Raw genomic sequence first — 25,044 nt, forward strand, 5'->3', positions numbered from 1 at the left:
AGTTAGCATTAATCATCTGAAGCCGGGAAAGCTAATGAAAGTGATGCTAGCAAGTTAGCATTAATCATCTGAAGCCGGGAAAGCTAATATTAGCAACGTTAGCAGGTTGGCACTACTCATCTGAAGCCGGGAAAGCTAATATAAGCAATGTTAGCAAGGTAGCATTAATCATCCGAAGCTGTTAAAGCTAATATAAGTGACGCTAGCAAGTTAGCATTAATCATCTGTAGCCAGGAAAGCTACGATAAGTGATGCTAGCAAGTTAGCATTCATCATCTGAAGCCGGAAAAGTTAATATAAGTGATGCTAGTAAGTTAGCATTACAATAGTTGCTGCATCACAAGTTTTAAACCTTATAAAACCATTTGTATCGTATTTCCTACATGAGTTTCTGAGGACTCTATCTCATCAACATGATAAATAGTTAAATTAACAGGACAAAACTACTTTTTATTCTGAAAATCAACATTGTTGTGAGCAAGAAGTTGCTGAAACTACCCAGTGTATCACGTGATACAAAAAATATATCATGAACACAATATGGCAAATTTTTTTTGTTTGTTTTTTTTGTGGATTTTGTTAAAAGGGTTAATAAACATCTCAGCTCCAAAAAATGTGAATTTTCTGGTTATTTATTGATGAGTCAATCCTTACAAGGTTAAATATATTAGTGACTACTGAATAGAAACTAGACTATCGCAACTCAAATTATGATATCTGAAAGAAAAAATGCAATTAGATGTTTTGTCCATATCGTTCAGGGCTAGCAGTTGGTTTGGGGTCACTGAAGGTCCCTCCAGAGAGACTAATGAAGTGATTTGTACATAAATACTACAGGCCAAACACTTTCTTCTTCTTTCTTGAAAAGGTAAAAATAATAAAAACCAGTATGAATTCTACGGATTCTGGGATGTATTTCCTGCATGATCAGACTTTTCTTTCACAGAGTAAAGAAACAAGAGTACAAATACCTGATAATTATAGTAAAAATGTATCCTGATGAGTGACTCTTTATGTAATAATCATGTTTATTTTGCTGTAAAGTACACCAATGAAACTATGATCTTTTTTGTACAAATTTCATCTTACTTCCAAACTTTTAGCCTGTAGTTTAGAACCAAACTAAATTCATTCTGCTCCAGAAGTCAGAATTTACCTCCACAGTGTTTTACTAATGAACTGGATTCGTTTGGATCAGTTCACTGCAAAAACTCTAAATCTTACCAAGTCTATTTGTCTTATTTTTAGTCAAAATGTCTCATCCCACTTGATTTAAGATAAATTCACCTAACAAGAGAGATTTCAGCAGATGGAGGGACTTGTTTTAAGACAATGCATCTTAAATATCTTTTTAAGTCAAACAATCTTGAAATTATCTTGTTTTGAGTTGAATTTTACAAGAAAACATTTTTTGGTGGAAAAAAAGAAATGTTAAAAATATTTCTTTAAGAACGTTCACAAAAAAATCCACCAAAATCCAGCGAAATTTGCTGGATTTTGTTTTTGTTGTTTTAGAAAATATTAGAAGTCTTACTGATATGTATGTAATCACTTTAGATATTTTTAGGATTTTTTGGGAAGATTTTTACTCATTTTTTGAAAATATTTACAAGAATTTTCTTGCCAAATTTGGAGGATTTTTTTTAAAAATAAAACTTTTAAGGGAAACTTTTAAGAAATTATTGGGATTTTCTTCTTAAAGATTTTGAAAATTTTCATAAATTTGGGGATTTTTTTTTTTTTTGCTGATTTTTATGGATTTTTGTCAGACAAGGAAACAATATTTTTGGTGCCTGTAAATGAGGACAACAGGAGGATTAATACATCTCAAATTAGGAGGTTACATGAAAGCAAAAATCTATTTTTGAGTGAAAAACTGCTTTTTTTAAAATCATGTTTGGCTTATTTTAAGACACCTAAGCTCGACAATTCTGGTAAAATAGAGCTTAAAATAAGTTTCCCAGCTAATTTTAAGATCTCAATATTCTAAATATTATATCTTATTTCAGGAAATCTTACCAAGCCATTTTTCACTTGTTCTATTGGTAGATTTTTTCACTTATTTCAAGGTAAAAGTTCCATAAAATAAGTTTTTTTTCTTGTTTTGAGAGGAGCATTTTTTCCAGAGTGACTCTTCATGTTTTTGTGGTTTTCTATCACTTTAGGAGGTTCTTTTCTCCCACTCTAACCTCTGTAACTCTCTGGATTGTGATCGTTTCCCTCCCAAATTCTTCATTTTTAGGTTCTTTCTGTCATCATTTTGTCTTCAACCTGTCCTGCGTTTCTTCTATCCTCAGAACTTTCCATTTTGCTCTGCTTGTTCCTGTGTTGGATCTGTTTTACTTTTCGTTTTTATTCTCTCTTCTTACAGATGAGCTGCTCTTTCTGTCAGTCCACTGGTCTTCCTGTTGCTTTCTGGCTCCAGTTCCAGTCTGGACACATGAAAAGATGGACTGAAGTGAAGCCTGGACTCCCTTCGTCCTTTCATGTGTGCAAAAAGAAACACCTGGGCAATGAGTTCCACCTGGCAGTCAGGACACAAGACTCAAATGGCTCTTTGAACATGAAATAAAAGCTAGAACCAGCCTCTACTTTTGTCTCGCTGACGTATTTTGATCCCAGAACATCGGATTTCACAGCAGACTTTTGTTAAACCAGAGATTTAAAGACATTGTTTGGAAAATCATCTGACATTTTATAAACAAACAGAGGAAAACACTCATCACCTATAGCCCTACTTTAGTGTTTAGTGACAGAAACAGTACCTGAGCAGCTCCGGTGATCGGCCTCTTCTGTAGATATGGCTCCACTCATCAGGCTAACATGCTAATATGAGGCTAAAATAATCCTTTAAACGCTCATCCAGCTAATCTGGTAGCATGAAAGCAATCTGAGGGTTTATTTGTTGCTCCCAGATGAAGTTATCTTGAATTTAACATAAAAACAAAATGATCAGAGAGCTGAAACATGGAGCATGTTGCTGTTTGGAACTATCCCAAAATGCACTGGGGCAAAAGCTTTTTATTTACAGATTTTGATGGTTTTTTTTGCACTTATTGGAGTTTGCACTATTTTCATTGCGTATATGGATTCACAGGAGTGCCATAATAAAATATAAATGTGTTTAAAAAGGAAATAAATGTGTAAATATAAAGAGGAATAAATTTTTTAAAAAATCTATAAAAAATAAATGCATAAATATAAAGAGGAATAAATAAAAAAACAAAATATATAAATCTGTTAAAATAAAGAAACAGGTGTGCAAATATAAAGAGGAATAAATTAAAAAAATAAATCTTTTAAAAATGTAATAAAAAATATGGAAATATAAAGGTAAATTTGTCTTTGCTTTTCCCTTTTCCTCTTTGTTTTTTCCTTTTGTCATTACAGACAAAATGTACCTTTATATTTCCATATTTTTAAATTATTTTTTATTTATTCCTCTTTATATTTGCACATGTATTTCCTTATTTTTAACAGATTTATTTTTTTTATTTGTTCCTCTTCACATTTACACATTTATTTTTGAAAGATTTGTTTTTTGTTTTTTTTTATTTATTCCTCTTTATATTTACACATTTATTTCCTTTTTTTTAAACGGATTTATCTTTTATTATGGCACTCCTGTGATTCCAAACAGTCAATCAAACATTTGAGGAGTTAAGGGAAATATCTCAGTGTGACGGGTGGTCTTGACTAATTTTTTTTTGTTTAAAAACTTAAAAAGGTTGGAAAAATCTTGAGTTTATCACAAGCTTTGCTCAGAAAAAAGTAGCTATAACTGTCAAATAAATGCAATCAGAGGTAAAAAGGTTAACAGTTTCATCAACCAATGGATCAAAAAAAATGGAAATACCTTGAAATTCTACTTAAATACACATCTGGTCCATGATTTTTCTCACTGCTAATGTCTAAATTAAATACCTGTTATGCACGAAAGCACCTAATAAAGCCGTTTTTGGCATCATTTTGTAAAAAGTGATGTAGCAACTTCAGAAAAGATGAAAAAAGCAAAAGTCTCATGGAGTGCATAATAAGCAACTTACTATTTATTTATTGTAGATACTGTTAGGTGACATGTGAGGGATTCCTGGAGACTGAAATAGCGACTAACTTTCTCCACCAGAGGCCTCCAGTGTGCAAAAGTGACAAAATGCAGTTTTAAAGGGCCATTGTCTGAAGTCAGTCGGCTCTAAACAGCGAGTCATGGCTTCCTATAGTTCTACTTTAAACAAACATTTATCATTTGGGGAAGTATTTGTCATTGGTTTAAACTAGAGTTTGCATCCATTGAGATGTACGTTTTCCTTGTAGCGTTATCGTCGTACAGTATATACACAATACAAGATAAATTAACTGCAGGTAGTGTTTATACATGCTTATATATTTCTGAAAAACAAATAATGAAAGCTTTATACATACAGTAAGGCAGAGAATATATACAGGACTAGCCTAAAGGAAGTAGTATCAAACATCTGTCAAATATTCACATGGCAACAAAACAAAGAATTCAAAACGTTTTATAGTATATACAAAAATACTTATGCAAATGCCCCTAGGAATATCTTAATAGAAAAAATAATAGGACTCTTGTCAGGAGGACATCACATTAGACTGAAACATGCACTTTGCCGCAGAGGGTTTGGAGTCCAGCGGTGGGCCGCGTGTCTACGTGTTGAGTTGTTTTTGGGGTGGATCGCTGAGAAAAAGCGTTTCTTGGTGCAGGGGTACTTGGTCTACTGTGCTCGCTGGTCCTCATTGTGTGGTTCCCCCCCAGCAGGAGACCAACAGTCCAGTCCGGTAACCTCCAACGGACCTCCTACTGGCTACACTTTGGACTCGCTCTCTATGTTGGCAATGTCCCCGTTCCTCTCGGTCTGCTGGCTCTTGCTCTGGGGGTCCAGGCCGGTCTTGGTCTCCTGACCCTCCTGCTCGGACTCCGGCAGCCCCTGCTGGCTCAGCTTGCTGGCCAGCGACCAGGTGAGGGGCAGGCGGGCTCGGCTGGCCATGTCAGCCAGCTCTTTGGCACTGCAGGTGGGTGTGTTGGTCTCGTAGATGTCGTGGAAGCTGTTGTAGTCGACCTCGTAGAAGCCGTCCTCCAGCGTCAGGACAGGAGTGAAGCGGTAACCCCACTTTATCTCACTGCTGACGTACGAACTCCTGGCCTGACAGGTCATACCTGGAGATAAGACAGGAGGAAGGACAGATTAGATGGATGGATGGATGGATGGATGGATGGATGGATGGATGGATGGATGGATGGATGGATGGATGGATGGATGGATGGATGGATGGATGGATGGATAGAGCTGACTCACTGATGGCTTCACAGTTTTGTTGAGGAATGAGAATTTTTTCTTTTAAAGAATCAGATTAGAGCAAAGTGTTTTTAAGTGTAGAATAAAATGACTTTAATGAAATATCACAATACTAAGTTCAGATTTGGTGAAGCTTTACGCCGGAACTTCACACCGCAGGAGAGCAGCTCAAGGACATTCTGAAAGTTTAAATCTGGTGATCCATTCTGTTTTCACAGTTTTTTTTCTGACTCTGATAGATGGTGTAATTTTGGTGATTTAAAAAAAAAAAAAAAAAAAAGAAGGCAACAAGCCTTTAAAAGCTGCTGGTGGGTTTTGGGCTTCAGAGGCCACATGGATGGAGATGAAGTCAAATGTTCATCTAACATTTCCAGTGTAGATAATTATAATATTCGTAAATCATCATAAAACAAACAAACAAACAACGTGAGTTAAGTCTCCATTTACAAAGCTGGCAGCCTGAAAATGTCTATTGATGAAAAAGTCACATATTTTTTGCCATATCTTAAAAATATAATCACATATAACTGAATAATTCTTGACTAACTGTAACCTAAAGTCTTTTTTCCAGTGTAATCTGTGCTGATTACAGTTAGCTAAATAACCCAACCCTGACATTATTGATAAGGTTTTGTTTTTAGTCTGTATTTATTCACATTTTTTGCATGATTATTACTGAAAAAAGCTTCCAGCATCTCCTTTTTCATGAATGTAGAAACAACTATTGCTGTTTTCCTTTCATCTTGACAAAAAACTTTAAAAACGTGAGGATTCTCTTGGAAGTCCTGCAGCTACGAGGAGCTTCGTCTTTCCTCCGATCACTCAGCAGATTCGTGTGCTGAGTGTTTATTTGACATCGGAGAGTAAACGAGATCCTGGGGAAGCGTAAATCACACTGAATCTAAATGACGTGACCGAGTTGTGACTCAGAGAAGAGGTGTGATTGTGACACACATCGGAGAGACGGATAGATTTCAGCTGAGCTTCTCTTCCTGTCGTACATCTGTGAACGCCTTCCTGCCCTGAACACCTGGTGGTTCTCGCCGTCAGCTGCCCATCTACCCTCCATCTACTCTCCCTCGTCTTCTCTCAGGGTCTCCTGGGGGTCGGAGGTCCATCATCCACTCTGATCCATTATCCCCGTCACACATTTCATCTGCAGCATTCAAATCCCTGCAATCAGGTGCTTTTAACCCTCCTGCTGTCTTCATTTACAGGCACCAAAAAACATTGTTTCCTTGTCTGAAAAAAATCAAAAAATTCTGCAAAAAAATTCCACAAATTTCAGAAAATTTGCAAAACCTTCAAGAAGAAAATTCCAATAATTCCTGAAAAGTTTCCCTCAAACATTTTATTTTTTTTTAAAAATCCCCCAAATTTGGCAAGAAATTTCTTGTAAATATTTTCAAAAAAATGAGTAAAAATCTTCCCAAAAAAATCCTAAAAATATTTAAAGTGATTACATATGTATCAGTAAAACTTCTAATATTTTCTTTAAGAACAGTCACAAAAAAATCAACCAAAATCCAGTGAAATTCACTGGATTTTGGTTGATTTTTTTGTGACTGTTCTTAAGAAACATTTTTAACATTTATTTTTTTCCACCAAAAAATGTTCAAAGATTTCCCCAAAAATGTTGAAAATGTGGACATCAGAAGTTTCACTGTGAAAATATTTTTTTTCCCACATTTTCAAACTTTAAAATGGGTCAATTTTGACCTGCAGGACGACACGAGGGTTAAACAACATTACCAGCCGTCAAACTAAACTGAAATAACCAACTCGCTGCTGCCTCCACCTTTCACCTTGCTTCAACTCCTCGCTGGAAATAATCAGCAGCATATCAAGTTTTCAGGCAGCCGGCTGTACAGAGATGACAGCTCAGCCCTGTTCTCTGCCTCCTCAGGCAGAACAATCATTTCTCAGGTGGAAACGTTTCTGTGAAGCCGGTCACCGACGCTGTTTACTCCCTACGCTTTAGCAGAGTGGCTCTAATGAAGCTGCTGGTTCGCTGTGAAATGTTTAATGCCTCCTACAGGACGAGTTTTAACAGCTTTAATTATCTTCAGACTTTTCATCTAACAACATCTTCAGGTCAGAATTTTGATGCTGCAGCCAAGGACTTTCTCTTCTCTTTGTTTCCTGTCTGCCGCTAAGCTGTCTCATCGAACTAAGACTAAATCCCTGTAAATCTAAGAGCGTCTCCAATACTTCAGCTAGACTTTGAGTTTGGTACTAATTAGCTGCACTCCCAAATGCTTAAAAAGTAAAAGAAGATAATGAATACTGTACAAATCAACATGCTAGCTTTCAACTCGAAGCAGCGCTGTGTCTAATTAGAAGTCTCTCTCTGCTGTATTTATGACAAAAGGATGCACTTAAGGATGATGAAGGTAAATGGAAGCTGTGCTACCGGATATATGAGGCTGTTCAATTCACAATTCTAAAAGTTTGTCCTTAAAGTGTCCACAAGAACCATAGACTCAATTTATCATTTAGATAGATAGATAGATAGATAGATAGATAGATAGATAGATAGATAGATAGATAGATAGATAAATAGGCAAACAAGCTAAAGACATTAAGAGGAAAATAAAACATATCTGATTCAAAAAAATAAATGCAGCATGGCTCATAAACAGTATACAGAGGAAAAGTCTGTAGAGGCTGTAAAAATCTAAGAATTAAAATATCTATAGTCAGTACAGTCAAAATTTTGGTAAAACCTGTTTCTGTAAACATTGAGGGTTAGGGGTAGTAATAAATAATCAAAGAAATTCAACCTCTTTTTCTATTTTTATGATTTATGACCTTCTAAATTCATTATGCCGCACAAAAGACAGTTTTTAGTTCTGAATGCTTCTATGCTGCTTCCATAGAGGTGCAGGATTTTATACTGCACTGGAAAATGACACCACAGTGAGTAAAAAAAGCAGAACTGGAGTTAAATAAGTCCTGCATCTAAACGTTCTCCCGTATCACGTTCCCAATATCCAAGTTTCAAGAAGTGAAATGAAACACGCCGTCCTCTGTCTGTGCAACATCCATGAACATGAATTCATCAGAGCTTGCTGCAGTCTCTCCACTGTCGGTAATCTGAGCACATTTCCTCCACAGTCAGTTAACTGTAACCATCAAAGTGTAATCACTTTCCAGCAGCGTTTACTTGTGTTTTCCTATTTATCAGTGTGCTCGTTGGCTCAGCTGTCTGCAGGAGACAGAGTCCGTCCTCTGTGAGCCTCCAGCAGCTGCTGCAAAACACCTCACTTGGCCTTTATGTAATTGGTTCATTTTATTTTGTCGAGGCTGATAGATTCTAACACAAAATCATCTCAGCACCATCTCATCTGGTCTATCACTGCGTAGTTTGATCTGGTAATTTGACGACGTGTACTGAGAACCTCCTGTTGACTACCCACATGTTTGGTCATCCAGCCCGTGTCCTGCAGATCAGGACATTTTAACATCCGTCTTTATGTTTCAGTTAAAACTCTTTCAGATCATTTTTTATTAGAGATTTCATCCATGAGAAATGATAAAAAGACTGAACATCCTTGGCGGAGTACTGCGATCTGAGGCTTTTCTTGTTCACACTCGCAATCAAATTAGTCGTCTACTTGCCAGCCTACAGTTGTGAATAAAAGTTTCCATACATTAGGACAATTAACCAAAAGTTAGAGTTGCTGTATGTATATTTTTGACCCAGCAGATTTTTGTCACATTTCCAGGGAACCTTTAATGAATCTATAAAAGACATCAAATGCATGATTGTCTTAAAGACATAGATTCATGTGTTTCAGTGATTCCATCCCAGTAAATTAAGAGTTGTAGAAGGACTGTCATGATCTACTTGGTCTTTACAAGTGTATGGAAACTTTTGATCACAACTAAATCTAGCCCTGTTTTAAACCTAGAAATGTTGAAGTTTTATGTCAACAAATGTACAGTACTGGTCCAAAGCATTTAGAAACTGTCAGAAAACATGGCATTTGTTGGGCAATCTGCATAGTACGATTCAGCAGGAGTGGTTTTGGCGGCTTAAGGATGTACAACATGTGCAGGTTACAATCAAGCACTTTCTAAATGTATGTTTTCTTTCTTTGTGCTCACCTTCTCCAGGTTCACACTGCTGGCAAGTAAACTATAAGTGGATTTCAGTTACATAAAACTTTATTTCAAGCCCGTGTATGTGCTCAGCTTGTCTGAAAGCAGAACAGTGAGTTTTATCCAACCTCTCAATCGATGCAAACATTTACAAAATGAACACAATAGAAAAACTAGTTTGATATAGAACTGAAATGAAGCTGGACCTGGCTGGATATCAGTTCATATATAAAATAAATGTAAATAAATCTTATCTAATGATATGTTAATCACATGAAATCAGAGCAACTTCATTGATGATACATCCTGCATTAATTAATGTTTCATCATGCGTTAATTAAGAATAAGATTAGTACCCTTATTTTAAAGTGTTACCAGAAGTTCTTGGATAGCAGCTAGAGCCTGTTTTAGTCTTTAGAAAACCATCTAAATCATGAATGGTGTAAAGAAAAATTGGGGAAGTTCTCATGATCAGAGTGTGGTAAGGAACAAGCCAACTGCAGTAACGTAACTGTGCTACGTTATGAGCAAAACATGATGAAACTTTGTAACATTCTGCAGTAAAGAAGTGCAGCAGAGACTTGTATTTTGTTTGCGGTTTCACTTTTCATTTTATACTCTTAACAATGCCGCTTATGTGTTTTTGCAGGTGTCAAAATTAAAAACATCTTTCTATAAAAGGAAATGTTCTGTGTTAGATTCCCGAAAGAACGGACACATTTTTCCTGCTCTGTCTATTTTAAACGTTAATTTGCTTTAAGCCGCTGTACGAACATTTTTATATTTCAGAGATACATTTTTAAAAACTTTCCTGCATTAATCTGTGAACACCGACAGGTTTGCGTGTAGCTGTACGCCGTGTTTTATGAATAATTTGTTCCTTCAACTACAATGTCTAGGAATATTTTATTTATTCATGTAGTTTGTGTTTCACTTTTTGTTCTTGTAAAGCTGTTGTACAATGTAAAGCTCTCTTTTTATGTTTGCACATTCCCTTCGGAGGACATTTATGGAAGCGCAAATGTGTGAATGTTGTTTCTGTACGAGCTGCCAGATGGCAGTGAAGATAAATGAATCAAAGAGATTCCAGGTGCAGCTCATATTTAGGAGCTACAGCGGTTACCAGCTTCACCATCTTAGTTTAGGATGCTAATGTTAGGATTTATCTTTTTAAAGGCACTGCCAGCTGAACATTCAAGCATTAACCCCAGGCTCTGAAGGACTGAATACATGATGAATACAACCAAGAAAATGTCAAGCTGGATAGTTTTCACACCAAAAAGATATTTTCTCACATTTTACAGTAATTTATGTGTGCAAAGGCTCATGCGGGATGAAAGTAACTGTTTAAAAGTCTTGGAGCAACCTTAAATCACTCTGTTCATAATAACACCACCATCACCTCTGACCTCATGGATGTGTCTACTCACCTGTGGCCTCCACCATCCCCTCCAGGATCACAACAATCTCCACCTCCTCCTTGGCCAGGTGGGCCTGTGAGATCTCCCAGAAGGGGCTGTTCTGGTTTATCTCGTGGCAGATGATGAGCGGCGATACCAGGAAGAGCCTGTCGTCTCCCGTGTTGTAGCCCACGTTTATGTCCGTCTGGTTCAGAGGGATGAACTCCCCCTCCTTGGTCTGCTTAGACTTGATGAGCTTGGCCCTGATTGAAGCCTCGACGATGTGCGAGTTTCGGAGGTCTCCGACTCGGAACATCAGGCACAGCCGTCCATCTCGCATGGAGATGACCGCATTGGTGGAAAACACTAGTGTCTCAGCTCGTTTCTTGGGCTGCGAGATCTTAACAAACATGCAGCCCACCATGAAGGCATTGACGATAGATCCCAGCACTGACTGGACTAAAAGCAGAACTATCCCCTCGGGGCATTTGTCCGTGATGACTCTATATCCGTAACCAATGGTGGTCTCCGTCTCAATGGAGAACAGAAAGGCTGATACAAACCCATTGAGGTTATTGACGCACGGAGTCCACTGGTTGTCTGCTAAGTGGTCCAGGTCGCCCCGCAGGTACGCAATAAGCCACCACATGAAGCCGAAGAAGAGCCAAGTCACCGTGTACACCAGCACGAAGATGAACAGGTTGAACCTCCATTTGAGGTCGACCAGCGTGGTGAAAATGTCTGTCAGGTAGCGGTACGTCTCTCGGACGTTCCCGTGGTGGACGTTGCACTTCCCATCTTTCTGGACGTACCGCTGGATCCTCTTGGCCCGGTCCACCTCTGCCAGCTGTTTGGGCAGGTCCTCCCGGGCCTGCTTCGGCAGCTTGGGCTTTCTGATGACGGCTGGGCTCTCCACATCCTGCTCCATGGGGTTTCTGGGTGGATTCAAGCCTGTCGGAGCAGAAACGGGAGCGACTGTGAGTAACAGGAAGTTCAGAAATCGTGTTTGGGCAACTTCAGATGATCAGACTTTAGAGTCAGAGCTATAAGTTATGATATATTCATCACCATTTAATTAAAAATCCCTCAAAGAAATACAATTTAACAAAATAAAACAATGACACTACCGTTCAAAAGTTTGGGGTCACCCAGATAATTCCATGTTTTCCATGAAAACTCCCACTTTTATCCATGTGCTAACATAACTGCACAAGGGTTTTCTAATCATCAGTTAGCCTTTCAACACCATTAGCTAACACAATGTAGCATTAGAACACAGGAGTGATGGTTGCTGGAAATGTTCCTCTGTACCTCTATGGAGATATTCCATTAAAAATCAGCTGTTTCCAGCTACAATAGTCATTTACCACATTAACAATGTCTACACTGGATTTATCATTCATTTAATGTTATCTTCATTGAAAAAAAAAACTGTTTTTCTTTAAAAAATACGATTTCTAAGTGACCCCAAACTTTTGAACGGTTGCATATATCTGACTTTTATGTATGATTGTTATTATAAAATGAAAATCATGCATTAAAAAGACCATTTTTGTTTTTTTGAATTCCAAAGCATTCCGGTAGGTTTGAAAGCCATGTTTTATTTAAAAATTCCCAACATTTACACCATTTATTTCAACTATAAACTGCAGAAACAGAAAAAAATAACTGTATTTTTAACTTTTTGACAATCTGTGATCTAATCTTGTGTGACATGTCAAAGAAACCTCAGCTTAAACTTGTTATATTTCAAAATCTATTTATTCTACACGTCCTAAATTTTTATCAAAAATATACCATCTGCTCCGACCAGATTCTGTAAAAAAATGTGGCATTAACTCAGCTGCAACCAACAGTCACACGACAAAATATTCCAAGACTTGTGCCCGTTGATTTCGACTAAGTAAAATGTTTGCAAAATAAATAATCGAAGAAATTCAACTTTCATTTTATTTCTCTTTCATTATTTTGTTAGACTCTATTTTAAATAGACCCAACGACCCAGAACCTGCTTTAGACTACAAGGAAGGGGCCTTTAATTATACTGACATCAGATTTCTAGGATTCAGAAACCAAACCAGATGTGAAAAAAGTCACTCAGCTCAGAAGTAGATTGTAAAATATTTATACCAATAAATATGTATTATATTTTAGATATTCAATAACCATCACGTTCTGCTGTGTGTACATTAATGCTGATCTAATTAAAGGTTCTTAGTTTGCTCACAATCATCAGCTTTCATTTCAAAATTTTATTGCAGCACTGAGCGATGACAATAAACTCATTCTGTGCCTCATAATTATCACATCCCAACTGTGTTTATGGAGACCTCTGCCAACAGTCTGAAGAAGTAAACAACACGAAAACTTTTACATCTCATCTTCTTTTCCCTGTTTTCAGTAGCAAAGCTGCCAGACTGACTACATTTTAGTTCTATGTTTGCAATGTGATCAGGATCAATTGGGGGATTTCTGAAGTCCATCGGATATATCCTGCATACATTTTTATTAAAAGTAAAAAAAAACTAATGTTTTTATGTTCATTATGATCATGTCTTTATAAATTCCATAATTATTTATTATGGAAAAAATCACTTATTAATAAAAAATGACTGGATATCACTAAAATGTCAACTAAATAACCATCAGAATTTAATAACAACCACCTTCTAATTAGCTAAACTGTAATAAAATGAGTTTATTCAGAAATGGCTTTGATTGTGTTCTTTTTTTAAGTTGAGATAATCAAAAATTATCTAAAGCTCAACTTGAAATCATCATATGTCATCAAAATCCAATTATCATCTCATTTAAAAATTATGTTTTCACAGATTCTTTTAAAAAACTAAGAAATCTTTGCTTGTAAACAAAACCAGGAAGTCATTAGTGACTCAGCCACAACCAACGGTTTAAAACTCTGGACAACGTCCTAAACTACCATTTTCAGAGAACAGTATGTGATTAAAATCCAGTGTTGAATTGTCCAGCATAAACAGGGAACTAAAGACAAGTTTAGGGAGTTTAAGCTTCCATATCAAAATCACAATATTTTACCCCATAAATGGCACAATTTAGTTTAAAGAGGATTCCAGTTGAAACTGATTTATTTACTGACATGTCCGTCACCAGAAATAAAAGATATAAAGTAGCTTTGTAGTAAAATAAATGTAGTTAAAGTACAATAAAAAGAGGGCTCTGGTGGAAACACAAACTGTGCTTTCATTAAATGACATATATAAAAAAAATGGTTACTAATGGAGCCATTTCTGCTAAATGGCTAAAAGATAAAAATACATTTACAAGTCAGAAAATAAACAATGAAGTTTTACACAATAAAAAGTACAAAATCTATAGAATGTAGAGACATCTTTTCTTCTTTTTTTAGTATTAGTAAATTGAAAATTCAGGTTTACAGGAACAGCTGCAGTGTGGGTTCGGTTTATCGACACTCAACCACTTAAGCCCGAGGCAATTTTGGGAAGTTGTGCCTGCAACAACACCTAAATTCAGTATCAAACAACGGCATCCACAGCTGTGATGCCAGAAAATCTCCCGTATCCAACACCAGGCCTGAAAGATTTAAAAAAAAAAAACTTGAGGAGCAAATAACAGCCTTACAACAATGAGTCAGTGAAACCAACGTTATTGAACCTGTTCTAAAAATTCTACCAAATTTGATGCAACAGAAATGAAGCACAAAGAATCCTACATCCATTTCAGTCCCAGTACTAGTAGGCAGCCTGTTCACTGAGAGAAACACAAGCTTGTTTCTGCATTTTCACATATTTACATATACAAACTATCTCGTTAAAGCTCTATTTTGGAGTGAAGAAAGATGTTTAAGTCTGGAAGGTGTGCAGATTTAACCGGCTTTTCTCAGACTGACTGTCATCCACGCAAACAAGACATGCATGCAGATAATATCATAAACAATAGACCTCCTACTCTGCCATTGTTTGAGGTCCGGTACACAGATTCTCCAGCAGTAGTACTAAACAGTCTCGGCATGAAACTGTGCAGCTACGGTTCGCTGCCGAGGGAAAACGTGTCAACACCCACGCCGCGAAAAACAGCAAACTACACTTTGTCACGGCGGCTCATGCAGCACAGAGCGAGTGTGTAACAGCGAATTAAGGTTGTAATGTTTCGTGGGTGAACGGGAGCTCCTCAGCACCCACAGAGAAGCCATAGTGTGAGGTGATCACAAAGACGAATACCAGCAGAGTCACCTGAACTGCATCCACTTCTGCGTTTAAATCACTTTCTATCCTGACAGTCAGATTGGGGCTTTCTATGAGCTGCTGCTGTTTCTCCTAAAATTCCAGTTCAGTTTTAGTTTAAGGTAGAGGTCACTAAATGCAACGACACATTCAGGATCTCTACTCTGCAGCTTCTCCCTCCACCTCCCACACTGTCCCTCGTCAAGTTAGCTTTCCTTACAGCATCCTGTAGTATTTAGTCTGTGTTGGTCTGAGGGTTGAACGGGATTTCAATGACGTCTTCACTGTGTATAAAACACTCAAATCCAGCTTTAACCCTCCCGTTGTCCTCATTTACGGGCACCAAAAAAATTGTTTCCTTGTCTGAAAAAAAATCCAAAAATTCAGCAAAAACATCCCCAAATTTATGAAAATTTGCAAAATCTTCAGGAAGAAAATTCCAATAATTCCTTAAAAGTTTTCCTTAAAAGTTTTATTTTAAAAAAATCCCCCAAATTTGGCAAGAAAATTTTTGTAAATATTTTCAAAAAATGAGTAAAAATCTTCCAAAAAAGTCCTAAAAATATCTAAAGGGTTAGGGTGATCTGGCCGGGAGGCATTAAACGTCACAGAAGACTTTGTCATGGTGGCTCCACAGGTAACTACAGTATTAAAGCTCCACCTGGTGGTGCAGTCAGGTACTACAGCCAATCTATGATGTATTTCCTGACATGCACGTCCCTTGTGTTCTGCAGTGTCAATTTTATATATCGGTAATGTTATTAAATGGTAATTCTTCGATGAACCATTAATTATTAACATCCCTTTGGAATACAGAAGGATCTAATTACATTTTCCACAATAGATTCAGTGGTTGTACAGCTCATAATTCATACTTTGATGGTGAAAAAAAGACCAAGTGCTAAAGAGAAAAGACCCGCCACTGTCTAGGTCATGATTGCATCTATTAGTAACATGATTGTGTTTTTTAATTCTGCTTCTTTAGTGTTTTATACATTGTAAATATTGAGGAAGACGTATACGACTGAATGCTCCCTGTGTTGCTTTGCTCCGTTATAGTGCATGAGGAGCTGATCCAGACACCACAGAGAAAAAAAACTGTTACGTGATCGCTCTGTTGTGGCTGTCACATTAAAAGTTTTTTTTTTTTTTTCTTAGTCCCCCCCAGCTGTGCGGTGGACTGACCTGAGATCAGAGCAGATTTCCTCTGCTGTTCCTAAGCCACCATCAGTGTTTCTACCACTGGAACAAATGGCTGTGTTCAAGCCGTTCTGCTTTCCATTCACGGGGGAATATTATGAGCTTGAGCAGCGCTGGTTTCCATGGCAACGCACAGCTCAGTCTACCAAGTGCTCACAATATAGCAGGAATGTGCTGGATGAGGCCACGGCGTTGGATAACATTTGTCTGTTTCATCTTGTTTCAGCGGGCTTGAGGAAGAACAATGTACTGGATCTGCTTTGTGCGTGGAGCTGCCATTCATGGAACATCTGTTTTTTCCTAATACTGAATATCTGTGAATTAAAATGTTGCAACACAGGTCTGCTGAGAGGATGTTAGTAATCTGGGACTGACGAGTACATTTCCAATAAAAGCCAATATAATAAAAAAATAGTGCTGCTAACTCTCACATTTACTCATTTAATTGAATTTACATAGTTCAGATTCTTATGTTGATGACAGTTACATGTGTGAAAGATGAGTCTTGCAGCAAAGAACACATAGATAATTATCACTCAACTATAGTTCCTCATCTTTCAGCTTTTTGTTTTGTTTCTACAACTAACAACTTTACCTTTCTGGTTCATTCTCACTGCTCTTATAGCTTCATTTGGACTGCAGCAGGCAGCTTTTCAGCAAAAACCACTTTACAAAAACCACCTGACACTACCTGCACCAAATATTCTCAACCCTTGGCTAGTTTTGTGAGAGATAATCACGAGTAACTATAGCAAGATATCAAACTTTCACTACCTCAACTTAAAAATAGATTAGCTCTTTACGATCATCACAAAAATATGGATATCAATTGAAAAAAAGCAGTGGTGCCGTTGTAAACTACAGAAATAAGTACTAATATATTGGTCAAACTCGTTTAACATTGGAAGCCCACATATTTTAGAAAGTATTTGCAGATAAAATGTATGGTTTTGGCACAATTTAGGGACTCCTCCTAAGACTGCATTCAAAGACTGACGAAGAATGTCACATGTCTAGCGCTCCTTCAAATGTGGATTAGAAAATGCTAATTATGGTTAGAAGGTTACTAAATATGCATACTTTGTAATGTATGCATTGCATCACCTCTATATCCTCCACTATATAATAAAATGGAAGAACTCAAAATTTCTAGTTCCATCTTCTCAAAACAACTGAAGTCTCTTTTTTTGTCTCATAACTGCACTCCAAGATGTAATAAAAAGGAGCATCTGGTGACACAAAAAGCTTTTGAATGCGGCCCAGTATGAAGTTTATAGTTATCACATGGGTAAATTACCACTCAAAATTCATGTTAAGTTTTAAAATAATAGGCCATTAATTTCTTACAGAAGGAAACTAAAGGAGGCGTCTCATTTTAAGCCACTGACCACTGAGTTTAGTGCCTGCAGCTAGCTAGCTAATGCTAAGTAGGCAGTTGGTTTGAAAATTTTGCCTATTGTTAACTTTTTTTTAAAAGAAGAAACATGTAAACAAAGGGTCTAAAAATGCATTTGATAGCTATATTATGTGAAATTGTGGTTATAGACTGAGACTACAGTTACACATCCTTAGTGTAAAGTTAGCATCCTCATCAGATCATGATCTGCAAAGAGGATGTGTAAACAAACAACACTAACATTCTGGTACAATATTCTGAATAAAAATGGCTTAAAAAGCACTACAGTGGTTACATTAATTGTCTGTTTTCTCAGTAAATGCCACTTTCAAAAAAAAAGAAAAGATTTAAGTGTTGTCGAAAACCAATAAACAGTCAGACAAAGCTGCTAGTGTTAGCCTAATCTCTGCTAAAAGTAGCATCTACAGTTAGCTTTCACAAAGGCATATTGTTGTCCAAAAAAGACAGTTATTTTGCCCAGATATTGTAAAACTACAAAAAAATGCAGTAATCTAATGACATGCTAACTCTTGGCTAGGTAAGAAAGGTTTCAACGAGTAGCAGTAAGCTAGTTAGCATTCTCGCATTAGCAGCTAACAATGAAGCACGCAAGCTTAATTTAAATGCTTTCTTTGAAATTTTGCTTTTGATTTTTTTGAAAAGGATAAAAATAAAAACAACAATCAAAAAGCTTTAGATAGAGGGCATTGCTCTTCTTAGAGCTTAAATATGTTAAAACATTCAAGGCTAAGCTATGAACAGCTAGAGATGTAAAGTGTGAGGGGTGGCTGGTGTTATTTATCTTATTCAATACTTCCAGTTCATTAACAAAAACAGATTTATATTCTTTGTTTGAACAAAATAAAGAAGAGAAAAAAATATTCAGGTGTCAGAGAGAATATATAACCAATCAGACACGGTCCATTTTAGATTTTTTTTGGTGATTTCATTTTTTGTTCGGCGCCGTTTCTGCTCGATCATGTTTTATGCGTTAATTTGGCATGAGTACGAGTCTAGACACTACATTTACATGAGCCTCAGGTGCTGCTGCCATGAAAAAGAGGTCAGTCAAAAGCAAGGATCAGTGCGGCTGAAAATCCAAAACGCTTCATCGCTATAGTTTAATTCACCCAGAAATTAAAAATGAATGGATGCATTCTGCTGGTTGTGTTTTAAGTTCTTAACGTTGCTTTCTCCCACCGCAACAGAACTTCAATCCAAATGCCTACCTGACACAATATACACAATATTTCCGACACAGTTCTTAATTTTTCATACTAATGGTTTAACTGGGAGAGTTTTATGTCTGTCCAAGCCGTACAAATGTTCCAACAGTAGGTCATGCAACACTGTTTGTAAGTAAACGAAAAGGACTTTTATATCCAAAAGCGGAAAGCAGCTCCCTCATAAATTTACCATCAGAATCACCGGAGGTTACTGCATACAAGATGGTCCGTCCCACTGATGGTTATACAAGTGCTGGAAAGCAGATCTGGCCTGCAGCAGGATGTGGAGCATGAAGACGTTTTGCGTAGGATGAATGTCAGCTTCAAGGCTGAAGTCTGACGACACATGTAAATGTCTGTTCGGGATCCAGATTTTGGCTCTTTTTCAGCCTCTCTGCTGTGTTGTTGACTAGGTAGCCGGATCCAGATGTGCCCAAAGTCAAGCCGAGGCCGCATGGGGACGAAAGCTATTTTTAGGCATCCGAACAGCTGAGCACAGGCGCCGTAGATGTCACATACAAATTAATTTTCACATCTTTTCTCCTCAACTAACCTCATGTGTTTTGGCCGAGCCGAGAGGAAAGACGGGCCTGGTTAGTAAATTCTCAATAAAAGGGATGGGGTTTATCACACCGAGCTAATTCGTCAGGTCTTCAGTGATTGTTAGAAAGTCGTTAATCAAGGCTAATGGCTTTATTTATTATTGATTAGCTGACGTTTGAGAGGACATTTGAGGGTTGAACTCAGGGTCTCCACACTGATTTAAAGAACTACATGGTGAGTAATCACCTTCGAAATGGAGTTTACAGTCTCGTTGGTAATGGGTTTGCTAATCCATGGAGCTTTTGCTGTTTACTGACTCATAACAAGGCGAGTAATAAACTACAGCAACAAAATTCACCACCTGTATGCAGTGTAAATCTTTATGTTTGTGTTTAATCACCAGAATAATAATGGCTGTCATGGCTATAAATATCTGTCCTGTTATGCCCTAATCCTATCCATAAATATGGATATGGATATATGACTGGATAGGTAAAGCAGATATACATAATTTGCTTGTTCCTAACTAAAAAGAAGGCAAATGACACCGCTTTGACCATTCATGTCTATGGGGATTCTCATTACAGATATCGACAATAAATACACCTTAATCATAACTAATTGTAATTCCATTTTCAGACAGTTTAATTCTAACTACTCATATTCTAGTTGATAATTCACTCATAATTCTAGATCTTTAATTCACCTGAAATCAGGATATCTACCATGTCCTTGTAGATATTTTAAATTCAGCTTGAATTAGTCAGAATTAAATGGTACGTATCTCAAACTGCTAGTCTGTTTAGTCAAAATGTACTCATAGATATCTTGAATTTGAGTTGTGGCTGAGTGAAATGTTGTTTCAGATATTATAATTACATCACAAACTACATCAAAAGACAGACAAAGGTGGAGGCTGCTTACTTTTTAAACATATATACTGCGACTGTAACCACAGAAGATGTTTTACCGCCATGTCAAAGCCTGAGTTCTAGTAAAGTTTGACCACAAGTCTCTGAGGAACGAAGCTCTTTAACTATACAGACTTCATACTGATGAGCTTTTACTATTCCATGGCATTTTCTTATCTCTTACAGCAGCTGTTATTACTTCTTCTAATGCTGTTCAAATGTTCTGCTAGATCAATGTCCAACAAGAAGCACAACAGTTCATACTAGTCATGATTTTGTTTGAGACCACCTTGAACGAAAGCCCTGACTAGTCACAGTGCAAAAATGATGTTGTTGACATCAGTAATGTAAATTCCAGATAGTCAGACTCAGTTATTAGTTGTTAAAACAGCATAACCCTGTGGATGTGCATCTTTACAACAGATAGTTCTACTGTTTTGCTGTTTGATCTTTGATGTTCAGTTCCAACATCTGTTTAGGACAAGTGAAAATGTTTCTGGATCTTTCTCTCTCTTGAGTGAGTTCAGGTTTCCCTTTCAGACTAGAAGCCTCTGGATGTATTTAGTAGAACAACAGCAGATTCTGCTTCCAAAGATGGCGCCTGATTCATTCCAGTTGCTTAATAGCACAAACTCCGGAAAATGTCTGCCACGTTTCAACGGACTTCCTCATACTAATATGTTTTTTTTGGCTCAGTGAACATGTGCATTGGAGGTTGACCTCCTGTTGACCTACATGAAAGCAACAAAATAAATTAATCATGCATCTTTTCTTGATGTTCCAGAAGAACATGGACTGAGAATCAAAAGATCAGTGCATAAGGTTTGTGAAATCAGAAAAACATTCATTGTGCATCACATGATAAACATGGAAGTTATGCTAACATCATCTGGACAATATGGCAAAATCCTCGCAAAGTTTGCCTGGAAGTAACTAAAAAAGAAAGATTATATAGTAATATGCTACCCAAGAGGCAAAACCTAGGGCAAAAAAGTACTGGATAATGTCATTTAGGTTATTGATTTGTGCTCAGAAACAGCTAAGGCAATCAGGTGAACTTTATGTGTTCATTTAGTATTTCTATTATTTGTAAGCTAGTTTTATTGACTATGTGGACATTACATGACATAAATTAACTATACAAACAAGTTCTACATGGAGAAACACACAACTTTGATAAATGCTGTTTAATAATGGTATATCGTGAAGACTTATAACAGATAACAGAATATACCTGAAACTATAAACTATTATGGTAGTAACGTTTGATTAAATAGCATCAGATATTTACCTCTTATTGTTGTATGAATAATGCTAGCTCTGAAACACATTTCTCAATGTACGCAGGCATAATGTAAACAAAGTGTTATCTACATTTATAAACTATACAACTTTTTGCCTCTAAAACTGTAATTAATGGATGTCTAGTTAACCCTTTGATGCACAGCATGTGTCAAAAGTGACCCATATTCAATGGAAAATGGGTATCTCTTGACCCATGTTGCGCATCAAAGGGTTAAACTAGACATAGTCATTGCTTAGGAAGGACTTTAGGATCAAACTTAATGTATTTATGAATCGCTAAAAGTCGTAAATATTTGTACTGGTGCGACCAGTTTTAATTTAATAATGCATAAGTATCCACTACGATTCTAATTTGTCTAATTTGAACTCACAAACAGCTGAGGGGGACGAGGGAAGCCACGAGAAGCCATAATTCTGCACAAAGTCGATGCCTGCCAAAATTCGTATTGGTATTTCTGGTATCTGGACATCCCTAACTGGGACTGTAGTGGCCTACAATTAGCCTGGAACTGTGAGAGAGATGGGACCAAAATAGGACTTTGAGAAGAGACGAGGGGGGTTTATATCCCTCCATCCCCGACGGAAACGGCACAGCTTCCAGCCATCAAACCGAATTTTCTCCAAACAAATGCACTCAGAGGCTCCAGTTAACCTTAAAACAGCTGCTATTGGTTCGTGACTTGGATAAACACAATGAAACTCAGGAAGACTCTCACTGGATCATGTTACCTACAGGACTCAACCTTGGAACAGCTTCAGGTATCAGAACAAAGCACCAAAACTGACTAGAACCTGTGTTGGTTTGGCTAAAGAACACCTAAATCCAACAACTGTGCATTGGTAAAGAGCTGGTTATCTTTTATTGCGCTCTGACTGTTTTTACTGGCGAAAACCTGCTTTTATTACCAGATATCTAGTTAAATTAGAGATAAAAACGACTAATTTTATCAGAATTACTGGTTTCATTGGAGATTAACTGTATTTACAAGAGATTACAGCCCACACCGACTAATCTGACTGAATAAACAATCTCTAATCCTAAAGGAAAACATCCCTTTCACACTAATAAGCAGGTATTTCATAGACAGACACAAGCTGCTGGTTATTATGAGCTCCATAGACGGAGCTTCCTCTCATTTACACCTTAATACAGTAAAATCCAATAACCATTTATCCTCTGACATCTCATATGTGCTACTTTCAGGTAATAAGCACCTTTTCAATGGCATTAACTGTAATCTGCCCCCAAGTTGGACTCGTTCAAAACCTTTATTATCTGATGTTTTTTAATTGGTTTTTATCAAATTCTTTGTCATTTTGCGGTTGTCTGGATGCCGGTTGTGCCAGATTCTGAATGTTACCTGATTAAATGAGGCTTAAATAATTAATTGAACTGATCCATTTCGGTTTTATGGGTGAATGTTATTGTGCTGAAGTGCCGGAAACCAAACTGTATGTTTTTTCATGATTGTTTTCATTGTTGAATAATCTGTTTTCATAACTAAATGATCAGTTTACTGCCACGGAGGAGTAAAAACAACAAAAAATATTTACATTTAATAAGTTGGAAACAGAAGATTTAGACTTTTTACTCTGAAAACATTATTCAAACTGATTAATTGCTTATCAGAATACTTGGCAATTCATTTATCAGTTGAGTCAGCCAATAATTTCCAGATTTTGTCACTCTGTTTGTACATCTCAAGCCCAGTTTGTGAGATGTTACCACTTCTAATACCTCTCTGAATCTGGACGTACATAAGATTAAAAGAAAATATAAGTATATTTTATTTTTGCAGCTGTTTTTTTTTTTTTTTTTTTATTAACAATTTGTGGTCAACTATGGTTGTCTGAATGCTGTTTTTGCAGAATTCAGAATGTTTCTTTAGATTAAATAGTTAATTAAAGCAATTTATTGCCAGTTTTATATGTGAACATAAATATAATGTAATGATGTTTTTTACAAAAATGCTAAGACATAACTTTTATTTCCAAAGATTAATGGCGTATTGTGTCATTTTTATCACGTCCCCAGTCCACTTGATGAAGGATACCAGCACCAATGTTTCTCGAAATATTAGAATATATATTTTTGCCTTTGACAATTCCTTTTATCACTTATTTGTCAGTTCTCCTTGTCTGACTGTACATCTGTGTGCTGTTTACAAATCATAAATATTTCTTGACAAAGGTCCCAATTAATCTGAGTGAGACCGCTTCATGAAATGAAGTTTAATTAATCAGTTAGATGGAGCAACGTCATGAACTGTGGTCTGAATGACACAACTCTTATTACCAATAATCATTTCCATATTTTGTCGCCTTGAGCCCTGTTTTTGAGCAGTCATGACTCACAATCCTTCTCTAAATATCGTACCCACATAAGCTTAGAATAAAATAGAAATAAATTTGACTTTTGCAGGTGTTTTAATCATCTGATTGTCGATTCTAGCTGTCCGGTTGTACATCTGTGTGCAGAATTATTAATATTTCTGGACAAAGACCTCAATCTTAATGAGACTGCCTTATGAAATGAAGTTTAATTAATTATTCAAGTGGCTTTATGTCACGACCTGAGGCCATTTCAGTTTTATATATGATAACTGTACTAAAACTTGCACTTCTTTACCTACTTTAGTGACTCTTATAACCAATAATCAGTTCCATAGTGTGTCAAGCCCAATTTGTGAAAAGTTACTGGTAACATTTCTTATTGAAATATTGGATTACATAAGAATAAAAGAAAAAAATATATATATTAGACTTTTGCAGCTGCTTTTATCACATATTTTTCTGGCTGTAGAATAGTGTGCAGAATTATTAATATTTCTTGATAAGGCAACTAACCGTCCTGTTGTCCTCATTTATGAGCACCAAAAATATTGTTTCCTTGTCTGAAAAAAATCCAAAAATTCAGCAAAAAAATTCCCCAAATTTCTGAAAACTTGCAAAACCTTCACAAAGAAAATTCCAATAATTCCATAAAAGTTTCCCTTAAAAGTTTTATTTAAAAAAAAAAAAAAAATCCCCCAAATTTGGCAAGAAAATTCCTGTAAATATTTTCAAAAAATTTGCAAAAATCTTCCAAAAAAATTCTAAAAATATCTAGTGATTCCATATATATCAGTAAAACTTCAAATATTTTCTTTAAGAACATTCTTAAGAAACATTTTTAACATTTCTTTTTTCCACCAAAAAAATGTTCAAAGATTTCCCAAAAATGTTGAAAATGTGGACATCAGAAGTTCCACTGTGGAAATATATTTTTTTTCCCCACATTTTCAAACTTTAAAACGGGTCAATTTTGACCCGCAGGACGACATGAGGGTTAATCTAACTGCCGCATGAAATGAAGTTTAATTTATTAATTAAGATGAATTATGTCACGACCTGTGGACATTTAGACAAGCTTTTTTACCAC

The 25,044-nt window shown here is 36.5% G+C and overlaps 1 protein-coding gene across 1 annotated transcript in view; it reads right to left on the bottom strand.

Annotated features, from left to right (window-relative positions):
* Window positions 1-4,017: 4,017 nt before the first annotated feature.
* Window positions 4,018-25,044, bottom strand: part of LOC111563001 (potassium inwardly rectifying channel subfamily J member 6) — a 21,849-nt gene continuing 822 nt past the window's right edge. Inside the window, exons 2-3 of the mRNA XM_023261863.3 lie at window positions 10,853-11,773; window positions 4,018-5,179 (exon numbers count right to left, since the gene is read on the bottom strand). Coding sequence (XP_023117631.1) covers window positions 4,827-5,179; window positions 10,853-11,750 — 1,251 coding nt within the window. The 5' untranslated portion in view covers window positions 11,751-11,773 and the 3' untranslated portion in view covers window positions 4,018-4,826. The remainder of the gene's footprint in view (window positions 5,180-10,852; window positions 11,774-25,044) is intronic.

Source organism: Amphiprion ocellaris, chromosome 14 (genome assembly GCF_022539595.1).
Source record: "Amphiprion ocellaris isolate individual 3 ecotype Okinawa chromosome 14, ASM2253959v1, whole genome shotgun sequence".
NCBI classification, from domain to species: Eukaryota; Metazoa; Chordata; class Actinopteri; family Pomacentridae; genus Amphiprion; species Amphiprion ocellaris.